We start from the raw sequence: 19,135 nt of genomic DNA on the forward strand, positions 1-19,135 counted from the left end.
ACAGATAGTGGCATGACTAGCTTTCCTTTTCTGAGAGACTCAGCTTACAAAACTAAGTAAAAACTGCTTTGAATTAGAAGATTGCACCAAGTCTGACCTACAGAAGTTGAATAATTTACAACAATTTTTATCTGGCTATATGCAAAAATAAGTTCTAGAAGAGAAATTCGAGACCATCAAAACAATAAAAGTCACTGACACACAGGAGTCTGAAGTGGCTATCAAGATTATCTTTCTTCCTCCTTCCCCCACGCAATTCATATTTTGAACAAATCACTCCAGTAATCCAAGTTTTGCCATGCTGTGCATTTATAAACGATACATATTGCAATTATACCACATTTTCAGGCACAGATGTCTCTGGTACCTCCACTGAACAGAAGTATGCCTTTCCCACAGAATTCTTCTACTTTGATGGACATTACTAGAAAAATCAAGACTGCCTAGCAGGAAACCTTTTTCCAACTGCAATAGGCACCCTTCCTTTTAAGAAAAAGCCAAAAACTTATATGGAAATACCAGATCTACTTACTGTTTTCCCTGCAACCTTAAAAAAAAAAAAAAAAGGAAAAAAATAAAAGTATCTTTTTAAGCTCTACTTCAGTGCTTCTCTCTAGAGTATCAGAAGAGTAAACTTGTTACACAGTGCCTTTCAAAACTTCACCATAGCTGCAAGTGGCAAATACAGGGCAAGCCTACCTCAAAGATTTAGTGGCATTTCTTAAGAAACCCGTTTTCAAAGGGAGAATACTTTCATACTCTAAAACTTTCCACTGAAGTGATCATCAGCTGTGCAATATTTTAACTGATCAATATATATATGCAAACAGTTTAAAAAAAGCCATTCAAGCAACATGCTGTAGCTTAGAGGTATAATCTTTTGGAATGACCCTTGTTTGAACTGGCTACATTTCCTCTTACTTTCTTCATGTCTTTTCAAGACAGGGCTACAGCAATTCACCAAAATACTTCTGGCACCCATTCCTTCCTACAAGTCCCTTCTTCAGCTCCCAACACATCTGTCAGCAGCTTTCTTCCACTGCAAGAAGGTCTCAACTCTCACCAAGAGGTGTTACTTCATTACTAGAAATTACCCAAATAATGTTACAATTAATCCAAATGCAAGACAAAGTTACTGAAAGTTACATTACTACATTATAGGTACTGAAAACTACTGTGCTGCATGCCTAAAGCAAGTCATTTAAAATGCTAGCTCAAAATTTAACATAGTGAAGTATTTACTACATCACTACAAAATAGGGCCCTAAAATGCAATACCCTGCTGATCAGAAACTTGTAAGTCAATTTACTTAAGACCTGAACTTAAGTCTTCTATCCTTTTGAGTAATATTCAGAGTTTCATGCAGATTTTGTCAAGTAAGTCTTATTACCACTCCATAAAGTGAGATCACTAGGGCAGCAAGCAGCACAGAAGTTGAGTTAGTCTGAAACATTTGGAAGTCTGGACACAAAACTTTACAGGTGGTTTAGCCACAATAAAAGAAAGGCAGTTTCAACCCTTTCCCTCTCCAACACTTTCTTTCTTTCAACTGCCAGTTTGTTTTCAGGGTTATTTTGGAATGGATTCACTGGCTGTTGCTTGCAATTAATAATAATACCACCACCACCACCAACTGCTGCTTTGTTTTTTCCTCTACAGAAACTCACTCTGCAGTAAAAGACATTTACCATTTTCACTTGCATTCTGCTGCTTTGTATTTCCACTATATAGCATCATAGTCACCAATTCACATTTCCAGAGAAGACCTTAATCTTCACACATATAACCTTCACAATCTCAAATTGAAAAAATTATAAACATGGAGATAATCTATAATCCCTCCCTCTCATACAGATCAGTACTGTAGTTGAATGTTTCCATTGTCTCTATTACAACTTCAATATGAGAGGGAATCAGAGGGCTGGGCTTGGTCAGCCTGGAGAATAGAATACTCCAGGGAGACTTTAGAACAGCTTCTGGTACATAGAGGAACCAACAACAATTCTGATCTGGACAACTAAATTCCTTATTTCTTAACTGGAGAGTGAGGGATTAATTTATATTTATAAATTCTATCTCTGAAGCAGAGCATCCAAGCAGCATGTGTTAAGGTTCATTTGAGTTTTTTGGCTTTTTGTTTGTTCGTTGGGGGTTTTTTGAGGAGTTTGTGCGGTGGTTTTTGTTTTGGGTTTTTTTTTTCCTTGTTTGGGGGTGTGCTTTTTGTTTGGGGTTTTTTTTGGTTGGGTTTTTTTTAGCTCTCAGAATAAATAAATAATACTGAATCACAGCAGGACAGCGATACTGTAACAGATAACAAAACCACAGCAAAAAAAAAATTAACCAATATGCTCATCTATGACTGAAATTATACTAGTAAGAAAACTACACCTGGCACAACTGAGAAATAAAAGCAATAAAACATTTATAGTGGGTTGAGAAAGAGTAAAGTTGCAAGTTCAGTCCTCAGTCTTGCACTACTGGTCTCACAGCATAATGTGTAAGCTTTTGGATTATAAGTGACTCCAGAAGAGAGCCTCACAGCCTGAAAAAACAATGATGCTCCAGAAGTAGAGACAGAGCTTTCATAATCTAATGGCAGAGTAGATCCCTTTTAAATGAGGAAAGACATCCCATTACACCACTGGTAAAGCAACAGGAAGGACTCAGTAATTTCAGAAGGAATTGTGAAGTTTTACAAGTATCTAGCAGTTAATTAAAATTAAACAGTGAAGCTATTATGAACTCACAGCCACGACAGCAATTATCTTTGCTTGCAACCTCCAGAGCTCAACAAGATACGTGGTGGGTCTCACACCAACTTTTATCAACTGCTGGATTTTTACCTGTGTTGCCTTTAAATCGTCCTTCATTTCCATTCTTTAAAGCACTTGTTAAAACAAAACCAGCACACTAATCACTACAGTAAAGGCAAGTAGCATAAGAAGATTTAGTTCTTTATGTTGACCATTAAAAATGTAGACTTTCATTAATGTTGACCATTAAAAATGTAGACTTTCATTAATGTTATGTTTACTACCTCATCAGCCAAATTTTGGCTAAACAAACTCAATGTTCAGCATACATGCTTTTGCCATTAAATGTGGCTTAAAGCTGTAACAAAGAGTCCATCACAAGTACACACATAGAAGGATCCTTTGATGGAATGCTTGCTTGTCACTTTCCTTCTTTTTTCAAGATGTTTGGTGACAGCAGCCAATTTTCTCAAACAAATGTCATCTACTACTAGTTTTCTGGAAGTTAGCTTCCAAAGATATTTGGGTATTTGGCAAGTTTGCCAAGGCAGTAACAGAAGAAATAATGTGAATTACTGCAATTCAAACCAGTCCTAAAGTTACCAGCTAATCTCCTTTATATTGGAGACTGGTCAAAGTAGTACATAAGTAAGAACAGAATATGAAGACAGTCGTATGTCTGCTTTAAAGGTAATGTTACAGTGTGTTTCACAGAAAGAAGAGGTTTTTCACCAAGGCCTTACCTATGACTTTTACTCTATTGCATCTTAGTAAAAAATACCAAAGAACCCACAAGACAGAGCTTCCACCACAGTTACACAGAATAAAAGCAAACAGAATTGTATTTTCACAGTTTCTATGTAAGAAACACTAACTATATAGCCACTCTGCTACAAAGATGAAGAAATCCACCCTCTGGAGGCAGTGGCTGATACTCCAGGTATTGAAATAATATCAATTTGTAGCAAACCTAGCCCTTTTTCTGTTTATTACTCCTTTGTTTTCTGCTCCAACTCAACCCCTCGAACCAGTTATGATGCATGATTAAAAAAAAAAAAATAATGTAGGCACATCCATACTAGAACTGCCTACAACCACTGTATAAAGCACTACTTGGGATTTTATTAACTTGTGTTTTGATTTATCAATTAGGGCACTACTACAGTGGGGAAAAAGTGCATTACCTATGCAGGGACCAGGGTCTTACACTTAGTTCTTCTAGAGGTGCACAACGTACATTTACAGGAAGCATCTTTTTCTCTACTACTAGTTTGGGAAATAATGAGCTTCACTCCCCAAAACAGCTATAAGTTAAAATCTGCACAATAGAATATTACTTTATACACTTGGATCCAGTTAGAAATCCTGCCTATGGTCACTGAAGGTGAGGACTTGTGGTACTGCACAGCAGGGATGAAAAAAGGCCTAGGATTCATTTCATACATGGTAAAAATGAGAATGCTTTTAGTACTGGAAATGCTATATTCTAGAACATACCTAATAAACCTAGAAACAAGTCACTAGTTTGTACTAAAAAACCCTAGGAGTTTCCATCCTCAATCCCAACCACATTTTGCTACCAAACTGGAAGTCACATGGCCCTTTCACAAGCCTCACCCAGGACCTGCTTTGTCATCATAAAACAGCTTTAGAGTTTCCTTCATATTTAGAAACACATTTTGGCACAACTGACAAGAGCTGGCCTATGGTCTTTCAGTGCTCATTTTCCAGAAGACTCTGTGGACACAGGATGGTGACCACTAAGCCATGTACTCCATCTCTTGCAGATGTGCAACCCAGACTGCATCACCAGATTCAAAATGAAACAGAAATGTTCTCAAAACTTTGGCCAAGGAAACTAACCCTTTAATCTCACTATGGGGGAATTTCTGCTTGTGCGCACATACATGTTTTTTTTAAGGCAGCTCTGCCTCCCTTCACGCCTCCAACCAAACTCTCACTACCAATTTCACAGGTTCTCAGCCATTTTGCCTAACAACATATACCACTACTTCAGTACAGTGCATTACAGCTTCACAGTTCCATATGGTTGTACATTGAGGTCCTTTTAGTGCTCTTTTTTCACTGCTGGCATGCAACACATTGTATAGATTCTGTCACTGAGCATTCCAAGCTCTTAAATCCCATGGAAGAGGAAAAGATACTCCCTTTTACCAGGATTAGTGGTTGACTACAGAGAGTAATGTGAGAACAGTCAAAGGGTCAGTCAGAAACTTTTGCTCCCACTCCGAACCACATACACCACTGCAAACATGTTTCTTGACACTTTATGGAACTTATTAAGCAAACATAGGTCATGAAGACTCTTGTACTTTACAGTAACAGATATTTTTCTCAAATACTGTGTGAAGAACTATTCCATAAACAAGCAAGCTGTTAACAGTTTATAGATCTTTCTGATCCTACCAATTCAGTCTATCCTATTTCCTAAGAAATGTCCCAAACTAGCTACAGAGCTGCACATAATATCCAAGATTAGAAAAACATTTTACTTTAGTTGCTTAGTAGCATATGGTTTCTAAAACAGATACTGGCACCCTGACACACCACAATTACACATGCTGTGCAAAGTTTTCAACATTATGTTTGTACTCTCTACGTAGTTCCTGATTGATCTTTCAGGCTTGCCTCCCACTCCAAAATATCAGGATCAAACGTGATCACTAAGTAGTTTTCCAAGCTCTTTACTCTCTTCCTCCAACTTGACAAAGTAAGATGAGACAAGCAAGATATTATTCTTATTTATCCCTACATGTTTTATTACTGTGGAAAGTTTTGCCACAATGATTCCCCATCTTGCTCTTATGATAATCCAATCAGACATCTGGTCTTCTAGAATTTGGATGTGGTGTCTACTTTGGAATGACACATTCCTAAACCTGACATATGAAATAACAGTACACAGCAATCTTAAGGGTCAAAAATAAAGGTGCTACTATAAGAACCAAATCTAGATGGCAGAAAACATGCTTAAGACATCCTACATTACTACAGAAACAGATCACCATGCTCATACCAGTCCCTCTACTGTGCAATCAGAAAAGGCATGGTTTTCATCGTAACTTCCAAAGGCCACCAATAAACCCAATTATATGTGAGAGGTGAGTACAAGGATGTTGAGTAGTATGCTAGAACACTGAAGCTAGAAAGTGTCTTACTTCATTCTACTGATACTAACTAATCTTAAACTGCAGAGTTAAGTAAACACTTCAAGGCTTTTTAAGCACACGGATGAAAGAGGACACCAATGGAGAGAGAGTATATCAGACAGCCCTTCGAAGCGTTTCTCTCTTCCACTGTTTCAATCCCACACTATTTTTTTTTTTGAGCCAGCTTCTTAGTATTGCACACTACATGCATTTCAAGCTTAAGCTGCAAAGCTGTTGAGCCATAACAATAGACTTCAGTCTCTAACAGCCTCTTAATCTGTTAATACTAAAACTACATAGATATTTTTCTGCTTCAATACTTCTAAATCCAAGTTCTATTAATTTGAATTTCACTCGTAGAATATCATCTGATTCTCTGATTGGTATGTAAGCTACAGCATCACCTCTGTAAGTGAAAGAGAGAAGGGTTCTGAAGGAAACAGTATCTGCTCACATCAGTATATCCACAGCAGTACAGTGAACAGTTTGCAGGGAGTGTTGTGAAGAAACATGCAAACTATTCAGTTTCATAGGGAATAATAATGGCTAGTTGATTTATGTTTAAAAGGCTCTAAAGATATTACAGTCACAGCAATTTTTCATATAAATCTAACTTGCTTGCAAAGAAACTATAATGCTCTACCCTGCTTAAAGACATTCCTGTTAGACAGGCTGCTTTTCCTGAATTTCTAAACTACAACTTCCAGTTTAACTCTGTGTTTACCTGAAGTTCATTGTAAACAAACCTTTTCAGCAGTTTTTCTGGCCAAACTAAACTCTAAAGTGGTAGAAGATACATTTCTTTAGTACCTCAGAAAGTGCAGGATTCAACACCACATATGTATTCTGCTTTCACACAGAAAGCAAGTATAACATATGCTAAAGCAACATCATACGTAGAAAAAACAAATCACTTAAGTGAACTTAAGTACTAGAATTACAAACTGCAAAGAAAAAATCATACAGAACAGATACCACATTTGCATGAAGTCTCGATAACAAGTCATATCTAAAAATAATTCTGTATTGTTCTTTTATATATGTATAACAGAGACTATTGCAAGCTACAGTGAGTCCATGCCTCACTACTGAAACCATAAATAAGTAACACATCATCACAGACTCTTACCAGAATGTATGCTGTACTGAAAACACACATTGCACTTCAAATAACTTCAGTAATCTACTTGAAACACTGAAACAGGAACATTTCTCATCTTTCATCAGATGGGGGGGGGGGGGGGAAGAAAAAAGAGGCACATGTGTTTGTGCAGTTCACAGGTTACTTTATCTACTACCTGGAAACTTTAAGCCAACTTAATATTCATTAATTAAAATAAAAAAAAACCCAAACTCACACCATACACACCCAGTGCCATTACAGTACATTTAGAATTCCTTCCCTGAAGATTTTAAACTTAAGTACTATCACTAGCAGTAACATCATCTTTCCTTTCTAAGTTGTCAACATCTCACAGAGAATATTTCCTAAAGCTATCCACCCACTCACAAGTTTCCTGTACTCCTCCAGTCAGAACAATTTCTTTAAAATATCAACACACCTATAACAAGTATTCTACTGATTAAACTTAAATAACATCTACGCTCACAGACACGATCTTTAGCCTCTGTTGTACTTGTCATACAACCCTGTAACAATTATGCCCTTTTACACTTCAAAAAAGTTCTTAACGACTAAGGCAAAAGAAAACCTGAAGAACTTTCAGAAACCAAACACTGCTACGGTCTTAAACCTTCTAACTGAAAGAAGCTGCCTTGTTAATAAATAAATTAAACACCACAACCCTCCCCACCCCCCCAAAAAAAAAACCCACCAAAACAAACACCAACCCTCCCACGTCCCCGACAACAACAAAAAAAGCAACTAGGTACTCAAAAGAAATACTGAGGCACTTGTTTTGGTTTTAAAGAAGGAAAGCGAATGCAAAATTTCCTATCAGCAACGCTTATCTGGCTTATTACGGGAGAGGTAACAGTAAAGCCAGAATAAAGTTCTCTAAGTTAAAGCAACAGCCCAAGTGACTGCCGGGCGAAAGAGCTCTGCAGCCAGCCTCCCCCAGCACTTAGCCGACACCGTTCACCGCACTCGGATCTCCTCTGCTCTATCGGGAAACAATGCGCCACCCGCCAGACCCAACCGCGCCATGACCCGCTCCCGCGCCGCCCGAGGCCGCCAAGGCTCCGCGCCCAAAGGCTGCCGTGGAAGGGCCGCGGCGTTCCCGCCCCCCGGCGGCTGCCGGCCGGCTCCCCAGCCGGGACGGAACAACAAGGAGGCCGGGAAGACGCTCCGGGGCAGCTGCCGGAGGACCCAACGTCACGGTCGCGGGAAGAAAAGGGCGACAGGGCTCCCTCCAGCGCGGCCTGGGCCTTCCCCACCGCGCCCAGGCCCGCAGCGCCCAGCAGCGCGCCGCAGCCCGCCGCGCCCGGCTCCGGCGCTGGGTGCTCAGTGGGCGTGAGCGAGGCGGCGCCGCACACGGCAGGCCCCGGCAGCCCTGCCAGCCCGGACCCGGCGGCGCCTCAGAACCGGCCGGAGCTCTCTGCGCGGAGGTGAGCAGGCGCCAGGCCCACGCCGCCGCCTAAGTTACCACCGGAGCGCTGGTCCGCCCGAAGCGGCGGCGGGGAGAGCTCCCCCACCGCCACCCCGCCCGTACCTCGGCAAGCGCGTCTCCCCGCCACAGGCCCCAGGCTGCCTCCAGTCAGGCCGAGAAGCCACCGCTTGCCACCATCACCGACGCTCCAAGATGGCGGACATTTCAGCTCCTGGGAGACCTCCTCTCCGTCCGCCCCACCTGCCAATCATACCGCCCCGGCTCCACCCCCCTCCTCAACTCGCGTCTTTCTATTGGTCAGCGTGCGGAGCTTGGCCTCTCACTGGCAGTCTGGTGGATGTCAGTCACTCAGCTGCGCGACTGCAACTGGGTACGAGGGGCGATGGCGGCGGGCTCTCTGCTTCGTGTTGGCCAATCAACGCATGGGGCGGGAGCATCTCGCTTCCCGCCTTCCTGACTTAGCAACAAGGTGACGTCACCCTGACGGGCGTTTCCCTCACCCAATAGGAAGAGCAGGTTCCTTTTAAAAATAAACCCTCTCCTCCCCGCCGCGAGCGGCGCGGCTCAGGCCCGGCACCGGGGGGGCGATGACGTCCCCGTCGCCCCGCCCCGCCGCCTAGCCATTGGTCAGCGGGAGAGTCCCGCCCCTCGGGGCGCGGCGCGGGCGCCAAGCTGCCTGACAACAAGCGGGTGAGGTGGGGAGGAGGGGTGCTGGTCCCGGGGAGGGGCAGTGGGGCAAGCGGCCGAGCAGCAGAGGTGCGTGCGGCAGAGGAGGGGGTCGCGGTCCTCGGTCTCCCCGCGGGCCTCCGCCTGAGAGCCTGCAGTGTGCTTTAGCGGCAGCGCACCAGGATACGCGTGTGAGAGCCAGGGGACGGGCAGGCGCCCTGGCCCCGGCCGCCTTCCCTGCCTGCCGCCGGCGGTGCTGCGGGCTGAGTCGGCAGCTTTGCAACCCCTCTGGCAAAGGCTTCTGGTCGGAAGCTTGGGCGCAGGTAGCTGGGCAGGTGGCTTTGTGTGTCCCTCAGCTGGCCAAAAAATACCCGCCGTGTGATGTTTCATGCCATGTGTCTTGGAGGGACAAGTGCGTTCTGGTCACGGTCTTCCCTCACAAAGCCTCCCGAAGTACTGACAGGAGGAGCGGAATGGCTTTAAACTGAGCAAGGGGAGATTTAGATCAGTTACCAGGAAGAAGTTCTTCCCTGTGAGGGTGGTGAGGCGCTGGCACAGGTTGCCCAGAGAAGCTGTGGCTGCCCCGTCCTGGCTGGATGTCAAGGCCAGGCTGGACGGGGCTTGGAGCAACCTGGTCTAGTGGAAGGTGTCCCTGCCTGTACCAGGGGGTTGGAACTGGATGAGCTTTAAGGTCCCTTCCAGCACAAACCAGTCTGTGATGCTGTGAACTATCTCTGTCCAAAGCAGCAGTGACCCCTCTGGCTGCTGCTCTTTCACCCCTCAGCAGGGATCTCTAGATTTCAAACTGTCACTGACAGGATGAGATCCCAAACCCTGGAGAAGACTACCTCACTGGTCAACAGTGCTTCACCTGTGGGCAGCACAAGTAACCGCTGTGTCTGGTTTCGTTTTGTCTGGTTTTGGTGGGGTTTTCTTGTCCAACCTGCCGTTGAACACTTCCAATGATAGGGTAGTTCTTGCAGGCACCTTACATCGGACAGATGAAAACTGAAGAGGAGCACAGATCTCTGTTTATTTCATATACCAAAGTAAGGGGAAGACAATGCATTTCTTTGACTTCATTATGAATCAGCAGTTTAGGATGAAGCAACTCCCCTTTGAATAATGTATCTTCACATCTTTCACATGCTCATCTGACATACAAAGTTAAGCTCAGTACAACTGTACTTGCATCCTATTGTAAATCAGTGTCCAACTCAGCAGATCTGCTCCCATTAAAACAAAATCATTAATATTATGAAGTGACATAAATATCGAGGGTGCTGCTGCAGAAAACAGTTTCTTTTTCAGGAAAGAAACAGTGAGTCAAACTAGAAATAGGCTCAAATTTTGGGCTACAAGACCTGTCTCTATAGAGATAGGTCTTAATGGGAGCCTGTCTCTGCATGAAACATCTTCAAGTTGTTTTGTGGACAAAGGGAAGATGTAACCGGTAAAGCTGTGTGCTTATCTTTCTGTGTGTACTCTCTTTTTCACAGTAAGGACTGATTTTTACCTGCAGATCAGAGAGAGTCCACATCTTCCACTTCACACTGGTAATGTGTTCAGGAAAACTTTAAAGCAATACATAGGCTGCTCAGGGTTCCACTGTTTTTTATAACTTTAAATACAGAAAGACAGGTCAAGATGCTTACCTCTAAAGAGTAAGGTAGCCGTTAGATTTACAGTAGCTGCAAAATGGCTAACATATCCTGGTCTTTGTGCTGTGTCCAAGCACTCACACAGGAGAAACTTACCAGCTACTCAGGTGCTTGGTTTCCTAGTGCCTGTTGCATAAATGGCTGGACACAGTGCCAGCTTGCTTTTTGTTCCTACATCTTTCCCACCAGATGACCAAGCTTTGTCTCCTCTGCTGTCTGTAGGCATTCTTGGTTCTCCCAAAGACGGACTCACAGCACACTTTACCCTACTTGTTCACGTTACCCACCAGCGTAGGATGGCACATCCTTATTTCACAAAACATCTGTGAACAGATGCCATCCCCAAGCCATGGGCCCACTGGATTGCTTCCCTTAGGAGGAGAATGTTGGCTGCCAGCTCAGACACACGATCATCTTATTCTGCCTGAATAACTTAGTAGAGCTGCAGCAATTATGCATGCGTGTGATCTTAATGTGTCGGAAACACATGGTAAAAGCGCAGCAGCATGAAATGTATTGATCCACAGAGTTACACAGTTAGATCTCTGAGTGTGGAGCTTGTTTTTGTTTTCTTTTTCACTCTAGCAGATTTATTTAATAAAAGGTACCAAAAATGCTTATCCTCAAAACAACCAGCATGAAATGGGACAGTGGGTTTTTTTTTTTTTTCACTATTTCAGCTGGTGCTCAGTCCAGAAAACTCTCTAGACTGCATTTGTTCCACATTTATTTTAGCTTTCTTCTTTTTCTCTTCTTTCACTGGGTCTGATTTTTGTTTTGTTTTGTCTGTGTCATGCCACTTGCATGTTCTAGCAGTGAGTACCTGCACTGACTACAACAAATGGAGATTTCACAATATTTAGTGTATAGAGGCAGTTCTGGTGTATTGTCACTTGTCAATGACAGTCTATAGGAGAGACATTGTACTGGAAACTGTGAGCAGGGAGATAATAGGAAAGAATGGTGAATGAGTTCAAATAATGAATAAATGAGAGTACAAAGTTAAAATGGCATTCTCAGGACAAGCAACTAGTTTTTTAAAAGGATGATGAGATTATAACCCTTAGCAGGCACCAGAGGCAGCATCAGGAGAAGGGATTAAGAGTGTGGAACAGCTACTGCAGTAAAATGGTTGACTACTTAGTATAGTTTCTGTGAGCATACAGCTTGTCTTTGCAGCAAGTAGTGTTAAATTGCACTGCTGCTGCCACATCCTATATCCTGAGCAAATGTGTCTGGATGTAAGGGATGGATCTTAACTCAGAAGGGGCAGGATGATGTTTGTGCTGGCACATTCCTGGTTTCCAAGGGCTTTATAACCACCATCTCAATCCTGGAAAGGTTTGGGTACAGAGCTCCTGTCAACATATTTGTAAATCTTGATTTTCTATAATTCTTTTTTAAAACTACAACTGTCCAGCTGATACTACCATTGCCATAGCAGTTGGTAATGCTAGGGTGCCACTACCTCAAGGCAGAAATACTTCATGTCTACAAGGAGGACCTTAAAGCACTGCTGAAAAGTTGAACAATACGAAGAGGTTACGTGGCTTACCCAATGTCACACAGTAAGCTGAACCAGAGACAAAATTCTGAAATCACAGTCGCTTATCCCTGGGACTTGTGTGCAAATCTGAAGACCTCCACACCATTCCTGTACCTGTGAATACAGGCAAATCAGATAAAAAAAAAAAACAACAAACAAAACCCTAGCATGCTTTGTGTGGCTGTAGTATTGAATCACTGGCAGGGAAACTGAGAACTTACAGGCATGGTCTGTGACCTGAAGCTTGAGAATGTTTTACTAAATGGGTTGTTTGATTGCAAGTGTCAGTATCTTAACTTTGTGATGGCTGCTGCCTGTTGCACTTCCAGAGACAGCCACTTCTGATGGGTTCCTGTAATAATTCAAGCCAGCCACTTTCTCAAGATAAAGTGGTATGCAAATAAAAAAAATACACATCAGCTTGCTCAGTCACCACCAACCCATCAACCAATGCTGAGCATGTTTCCTCACTGCACATCATTAACCCTCACCGATAGCTGCTAATACCTCCTGAAGCTGGTTGGACCCAAGTATAGAGGTGCCAAACACTACAGGGAGCTTTTGCTGGGGGCTCTGTGACTCAGCAGCTCTGCCACACCTTGGAGAACAAGCTTATCTTCCCAAGCAGTGGCATAGCCTGCCAAGCCTGCTCATCCTGTGGCTTTGCAATTGCTAGATAATGGCACCAGAGGAGGGGAAGCAGGACTGTACCCCTTCAGCAGCATTGCACCACCAGTTGCTGCATAGCCATAATAAAAGACCATGAGCATGTGGTCTCCTGTGCCAGCTATGCCAGCATGACTGTGGTCCTGTCCCTATCAATATGTTGTCTTCCCTTTGGTCGTTCAGGACAGGGGGGTACCCTGTGAAGCATTACTGGTTTCCAGTTGACCCAGCTGGCAGGCTTGAGTTTCCCCACAGGAGCAGGCAGTGGGAGCACCTACATACAGGTCTGGAGCTGAGCCTCCCCACCGGTGACATCTGGCCATTTGATCACCTCAGGCATGAAGCCATCGTCTAAACCAGTTTTAATCTGATTGTAGTTAACTATTCTGAGCACTGACAAGTTCCACTTACGGAACAGACCTAGAAAGACTGGAACAATTGGGTGCCTTGCACCAAAAGGTCCCCAGCTGTGTTAACACTAGATGAATACTTGTAGAGTAAGGTCAGCTGAGACACAAACACATCTGATTTAACCATAGCCCTTACAAAATCCTTTATCACCCTCATAGCTCAGGAGAGAGTAAAGCCCTTTAAAGAATTTTAATTACTTAATGTTGAGCCCAGCATCTTGTTAAAATTGTGAAAACTAAGTAGCTCTAAGAAGAGGGAAGGAGCATTTCTGAACAATGATTTCATAGTTACTCTCCTGAGGGTGAACGTGGATGTTTGGCTGTACCAAACTCACAAGTTAATCCATTTAGTTGAAACAAAATGTTCAAATTCAGTTTTCTAATCTCATTCCCAGCACTGATCCTATTAGTATTTCTGAGACAAATCTGTTGAGGAGTAGGATGGGACCTCCATACCATCCCTGTGGCCCTGCTGGAGAGAGCGTAGGCATAGAGGGAAGCTTTGGCACCAACCCTTTTGATTTAAACCTGCATCTTGAGTGTTTTAGCCATCCCCCTTCCCTCACTATGGGGGGGCTGATAGCAGTGCTATAATTAAAGCATTTACATTGCCATTGATAAATGCCTGCAAGTATCAGTATGTCTAATCCACCTGTAGAAAATCCTCGGTGGAGCAGAGACTGTGATGTCTTTTATCTGGTAAGTTTAAGGGCTGCTCAGTATGCTAGCAACAGTGAATTGGACTGTAGTAAAGAGCTGTGAGGGATCCTCTGTCAGGTTTGATGCTGTCCTGTTGCCACAAGTGTAGTATACGGTCCCTTTAAATGGTTTGAGCTCTCTGAGGTATCTTTGTTTTTCCATGCTGTGTTGTGTGCACATACATATGTGTGGTCTTTCTTGCATGTATTGCACAACTAGGAAACTTAGCTCAGTACGTCTTATGATTTCTTCCCATCCATTTTCTAAAGGAACAGAGGAAACAGGGTGTCCTGGTTTTGAGCAGCAGCAGTCAGTTTTCTCCTTCTTAGGAGCTAGTGCAGTGCTGTGTTTTGATCTTTTGGCCTTGGAGCAGTGCTGATAACGCCGATGTTTTCAGTTGCTGCTCGAATGTTTGGTGTGGCCAAGGACTTTCTGAGCCCCATGCTCTGCCAGGGAGGAGGGGAGGCTGGGAGGGAGCAGAGACAGGACACCTGACCCAAACTGACCAAAGAGGTATTCCATACCACAGCACGTCATGCCCAGGATGTAACTTGGAGTGAGCCGGAAGGGGTAGAGGGACTGCAGGGTTGGACGAGGTATCGGTCGGTGCTTGGCTGGGGGGAGTGGGGCGAGTTATCAGTCAGCTGGTGTTGAGGTGTTGTATTCTTTCCTCTTGTTATTTCCTTTAGCATTATTATTATTGGTGGTAGCAGTAATGATTTGTGTTATACCTTAGTTACTAAACTGTTCTTATCTCAACCCGTGGGAGTTGCATTCTTTTCGATTCTTCTCTCTGTCCCTCCAGAAGCAGGGGGAGGGAAAGAAAGGGGGGGAGTGAGTGGACGAGGTTTGTGGTTGGGTTCAAACCACGACACAGGGATGTAGTGGGTACAGCATGGTCAAAACCTGTGCAGCACAAGGCAGCTTGACATAGTTTGTTGGAGACTCCTTGTACTTTATGGCATGGTGAAATGGGTGCAGAAATAGAAGTCCTAGCATTGCTTCCTGTGCTGCCACCGACCCCATGTATATATTGTCAGGGTGGTTTCCCTTGGATAATGACCTGTGGGGATTTTTGTCCAGATAAAAGGACTGGATGTTTACAGTTAATCTCCCATCCAAATGTAATAGTGTTAATTAGAAATCATGGGGAGCAGGGGAAGACCTGGTTACATCAATTATTAGCATATGAACCAAATTATGCTCTAATAATAAAACAGATTGTGCTGTAAGCAGAATAAAGAATGAAGTATAGTTTCCAATAAACCTTTGAGGCTAAAACCTAAGTCTAGGGTTAAAGGTGAGCAGACCTGAATTAGATATCCATTAAACACTCAGCAGACAACATACACTTGCAGCACCCAGAGCAGACGCAGGAAGTTGGCTTCCATGGCTGGGCTACAGCAGCACTCATCTTACCCTGGTCCTGCTGGCCTGACAGGAGCTTGGCAGCACATTCCCGTATCAGGAGAGCTTGTAATCTGGTGGTTATAGGTACACTGCAGAGGTGCAGGTTGAAATTCCCATGGGCAAAGAAGGAAATGGGAACTTGGTACCCTGCAGCCTTGTGAAGTAGTCTAAGACCTAGACTTTTGTATGTAAGGAGCACCCCTCACCTCTTTCTTCTCCCTGTGGCTATGCTTCAAAAGAAAACATCGCCAAGGACTATAAACTGTGAAGAGTCCAGTACCCTGGAAGCATGCCTAGGACTTGGGATGCTGACCAAACTGAGCTCATGGGGACCCAGGCTAAGCAATACAGAGTTTCTTCATCATGATTCAGATGCAAATTGCTTGACCCTCTCAGAGCCCTCACAGGAATTTTTGATACCTCAAAGCTTGTACAGCAGCTGAGCAGGAGGATTGCAGGATTGTAATTTTAGACTGGAGTGTCTTAATCCCAATTCAAGCAGTTAAATGCTTTGGATATAGATACTAATATCACAGAGGAGAAAAAAAGGAAGAAAGCTGCTAAAGAAGTGATTGAATGCAGATTCAGGGAGTGTTCATTTTTCTTTTGCTCCTTTGGACATGCAGTGGGCACTGTTTTTGTTATGTAGTTACCTATTAAAAGAAAAAGTAACACTGAGTTCAGCAACAGTGCTAATTACCAGCATAACCACATGACCACGCTGGGCTAATGATAGCCCTAAACCCGTGTTATCTTTTAATAGCTAAGCTGATTAAACTAGCACAGAGGAAAAACAAGTTAGAGAAATTACCTTCATGGTACTTCTCCTAGGAAAATGAAGGTGCTTTCCAAGTGTGCAAAGTGCATGTATCACATGCCATTTCCCAATCAGCCAAGGTAAAACTGCCTAGTAACTACTGAGTTCACATTTCTGTGAAACTATAGCACAGGACTGAAAGAGATAAGAGAAACAGGCTGGATCACCCAGGCAAACTTGTGGACACAGGGAACAGTCATCTAATCCATTGCATGACATAAGCAGCAGCTTCAATTTATTTTTGCTTTAAGCTTTCCTCTCCCTTCTCTTTCTCCCCCTTCAATTCCACCCCAGAAAAGCGTGTTTCATCCCCCAAAGTGGTTAAGATAGGAGCTTGTACAGAGTTTAAGTACTGCAACCTTGAAATACAAAACCAAACTCTGGTTTTACCCCCATGTTCCACAGAGTAGGAACAGAGTAAAGAGGAGGTATTTCACTGTTCAAAGGCCAGAAAGGACAGCTATGGTCAGCTAACACATCTTTTGGTAGCTGGAATGATTAAACCAGCACAGGAAAAACAAGATGGAGAAATTACCTTTGATGGTACTTCTAGGAAAATGAAGATGCTTTCTTTAACTCAGCCCCTTTCTCTCCCTGTCTCTCTTAACCAGCTGCCCTCATAGTACAGTACATATAGGCAAACATGAGGGGTGCCAATCAAATGGATTAGGGTCCTAAAAAGTGTAAGTGACTGCAATTAACTGTACAGGTAGTTTCCACCTCTGTGATGGGGAATGCCCTGCAGAGACCTCATGACCCACTTGGGCAATGCTATTTGACCCTTTCAAAGTTACAAAAGAGGCACAGACATACAAAGGATGCCATATCCAATCTGAAGAGAGCTTGAGCTAACCTTGGCATGGGTTAAGACAGATACCAGGATATGAGGGATAGTTTTCCAGCCTCTGCTTGAGATTTTCATGAGCAAATATCTCCGAACTCAACTGATGTCACTAAGGACTTGACTTGTAACAAACGTGAAACACCCTTTGCCCTTCAGTCTGGCCTTTAGGTATCGGATTTAATCCTTTGTCTGAGGATTTCATGGGACAGTGTCTTTCCCAAGACTAATTTGGTTGTTGGTGTGAAAAGGAGGACATCAATGGGTAAGAGTTTTGAAACTGAGCTTGGATCATCCTGCACCAGAGAGCTCTGCAGAGTGCCTGAAACCGTTCTGTGATACCCCCAAACAAATACCCCCCCCCCCCCCCCCCGCCATGTCTTCTGCAGCATTTAAAATTTTTCAGAAGTTTCTAATTAATGCCCAGGCTGCTTTAAAAATCTGTGGGAGTTATAAATACTCTGTTTGCTGAACAAAGTGACAAATTTAATTTTTCTGAATAGAGACTATAAATACTGAGTGACTCCCACGAGTACTCAAACATGAGGCTTGGCAGTCAGAGGGATTAGGTTCCTAAAAACTGTATATGATTGCAATTCATGTAGTTCATGTAGTTCTAACATCTGAGATAGGGAGTGCCTTGCAGAGACCTCATGACCTGCTCGGGTGATGCTATTTAACCTCTTTTTATATTAATAGAGACCTATGCACACCAAGGACCACAACCTCAGAAGGATTTGCAATTGTCTGTCTTCCAAACACTCACAAAGCCATCGAAAGGGATTAGTGCATAGCCTTGAGAATTTAGGCCAAAATTATGTGACTGAGGCTGCTGAGGAAAACCTGGAATTTTGTATCTGTCCAAGTTTGTATCTGTCCAAGCCTTCTACATGGCTAGTAAGAGAATTTCTGCTTTTTTTGGGTTTGAAGTTTTTGAAGGTTTTTTAATGTCACTATCTTTTCCCCCACATTATGAGACTGTATACATGTGCAGGTAAAACCACATCTTTTAATTAGACAGTCTTAATTAATAGATGTATAAGGTGTGTTAGAGGAGCCATGTGTACTTCAAGGATTTCTGTCAGATTTCCAAGAATTAGTTGTATTCCCTGGCATATTTCTTGGCTTAGTTTGTTCACTGATGTGTTGGTTTTCAAATTGCTTCCCACCCCCCATCCCTTTCCCAGCAATAATAGGTGACCTACTTTCAGCCCTAGACATCTGCTAACTGTAGCCCATCACTCCCTCTGTCCTTTAACCCCTTCTTTCCTTCCTCCCTTCCTCTCTGCAGAGCATCTGCCATCTCTCAGCCCTTCCACGCAGCTGGGGCTGTTCTGCAGACTGCTTTAGGGCTGGAGGCAGAGACCCTGAGACAGTGGCTGCCTGAGCAGAGGTTTCTGAGCCCCACAGTGAGGGAGACTTTGGCTTCCCCACAGACTTCTTAGGTACCCTGTCCCCATTCTGAATAGGGATGCTGTGTTTTCTCAGCAGTGGTCTGGTCAGCAGCACCCATGAAGTAAAAATTCATCCTGCTTCTCATGAATAGAATAGAACAGTTCACTTGGATGGGACTACAGTGATCATGTAGTCCAACTGGCTGACCATTTCAGGGATGATAAAAAATTAAAGCCTGTTATGAAGGCTTTCCATGCAGAATTCTCCCTTTTACAGAGGCAGTGCTTCCTTCAGAGGCCTCCTGTGCCATCACCACTCTTCCGAAGCAGCCCTTGATGCTGCCTTGAAATCTGCTTCAAGACCAGTTTGTCTTGTCCCTCCTAGCCCCTGCCCTGCCCTGTGTTGGAAACCCTCAGCTGGAGGCAGCAGTGGTGTTTGCTTGCTTTGCAGATTTCTCAGGCAGTGCCAGTTGTGTGCCTTGGTTTGGGATGGTATGGTGGTGGGCTGTAAAGTTGCCCAGGCTCTGCCCA

The 19,135-nt window shown here is 43.6% G+C and overlaps 2 protein-coding genes across 8 annotated transcripts in view; one reads left to right on the forward strand and one right to left on the reverse strand.

Moving 5' to 3' along the window:
* The window catches only part of PPP6R3 (protein phosphatase 6 regulatory subunit 3), a 58,981-nt gene extending 50,246 nt beyond the window's left edge, over nt 1-8,735 (reverse strand). For 5 of the 7 annotated variants that reach the window (XM_065683144.1, XM_065683142.1, XM_065683143.1 and 2 more), the window contains exon 1: nt 8,597-8,734. The gene's annotated coding sequence lies outside the window, so the exon portion shown is untranslated. Of the gene's footprint in view, nt 1-7,053; nt 7,142-8,596 lie in introns of those variants that run through there. The other 2 variants (XM_065683141.1, XM_065683148.1) reach the window with 2 other exon arrangements.
* The window catches only part of LOC136017497 (basic proline-rich protein-like), a 48,271-nt gene continuing 34,917 nt past the window's right edge, over nt 5,782-19,135 (forward strand). The window contains exons 1-2 of the mRNA XM_065685810.1: nt 5,782-5,876; nt 7,953-8,492. Coding sequence (XP_065541882.1) covers nt 5,782-5,876; nt 7,953-8,492 — 635 coding nt within the window. The remainder of the gene's footprint in view (nt 5,877-7,952; nt 8,493-19,135) is intronic.

Source organism: Lathamus discolor, chromosome 6 (genome assembly GCF_037157495.1).
Source record: "Lathamus discolor isolate bLatDis1 chromosome 6, bLatDis1.hap1, whole genome shotgun sequence".
NCBI lineage: Eukaryota > Metazoa > Chordata > Aves > Psittaciformes > Psittacidae > Lathamus > Lathamus discolor.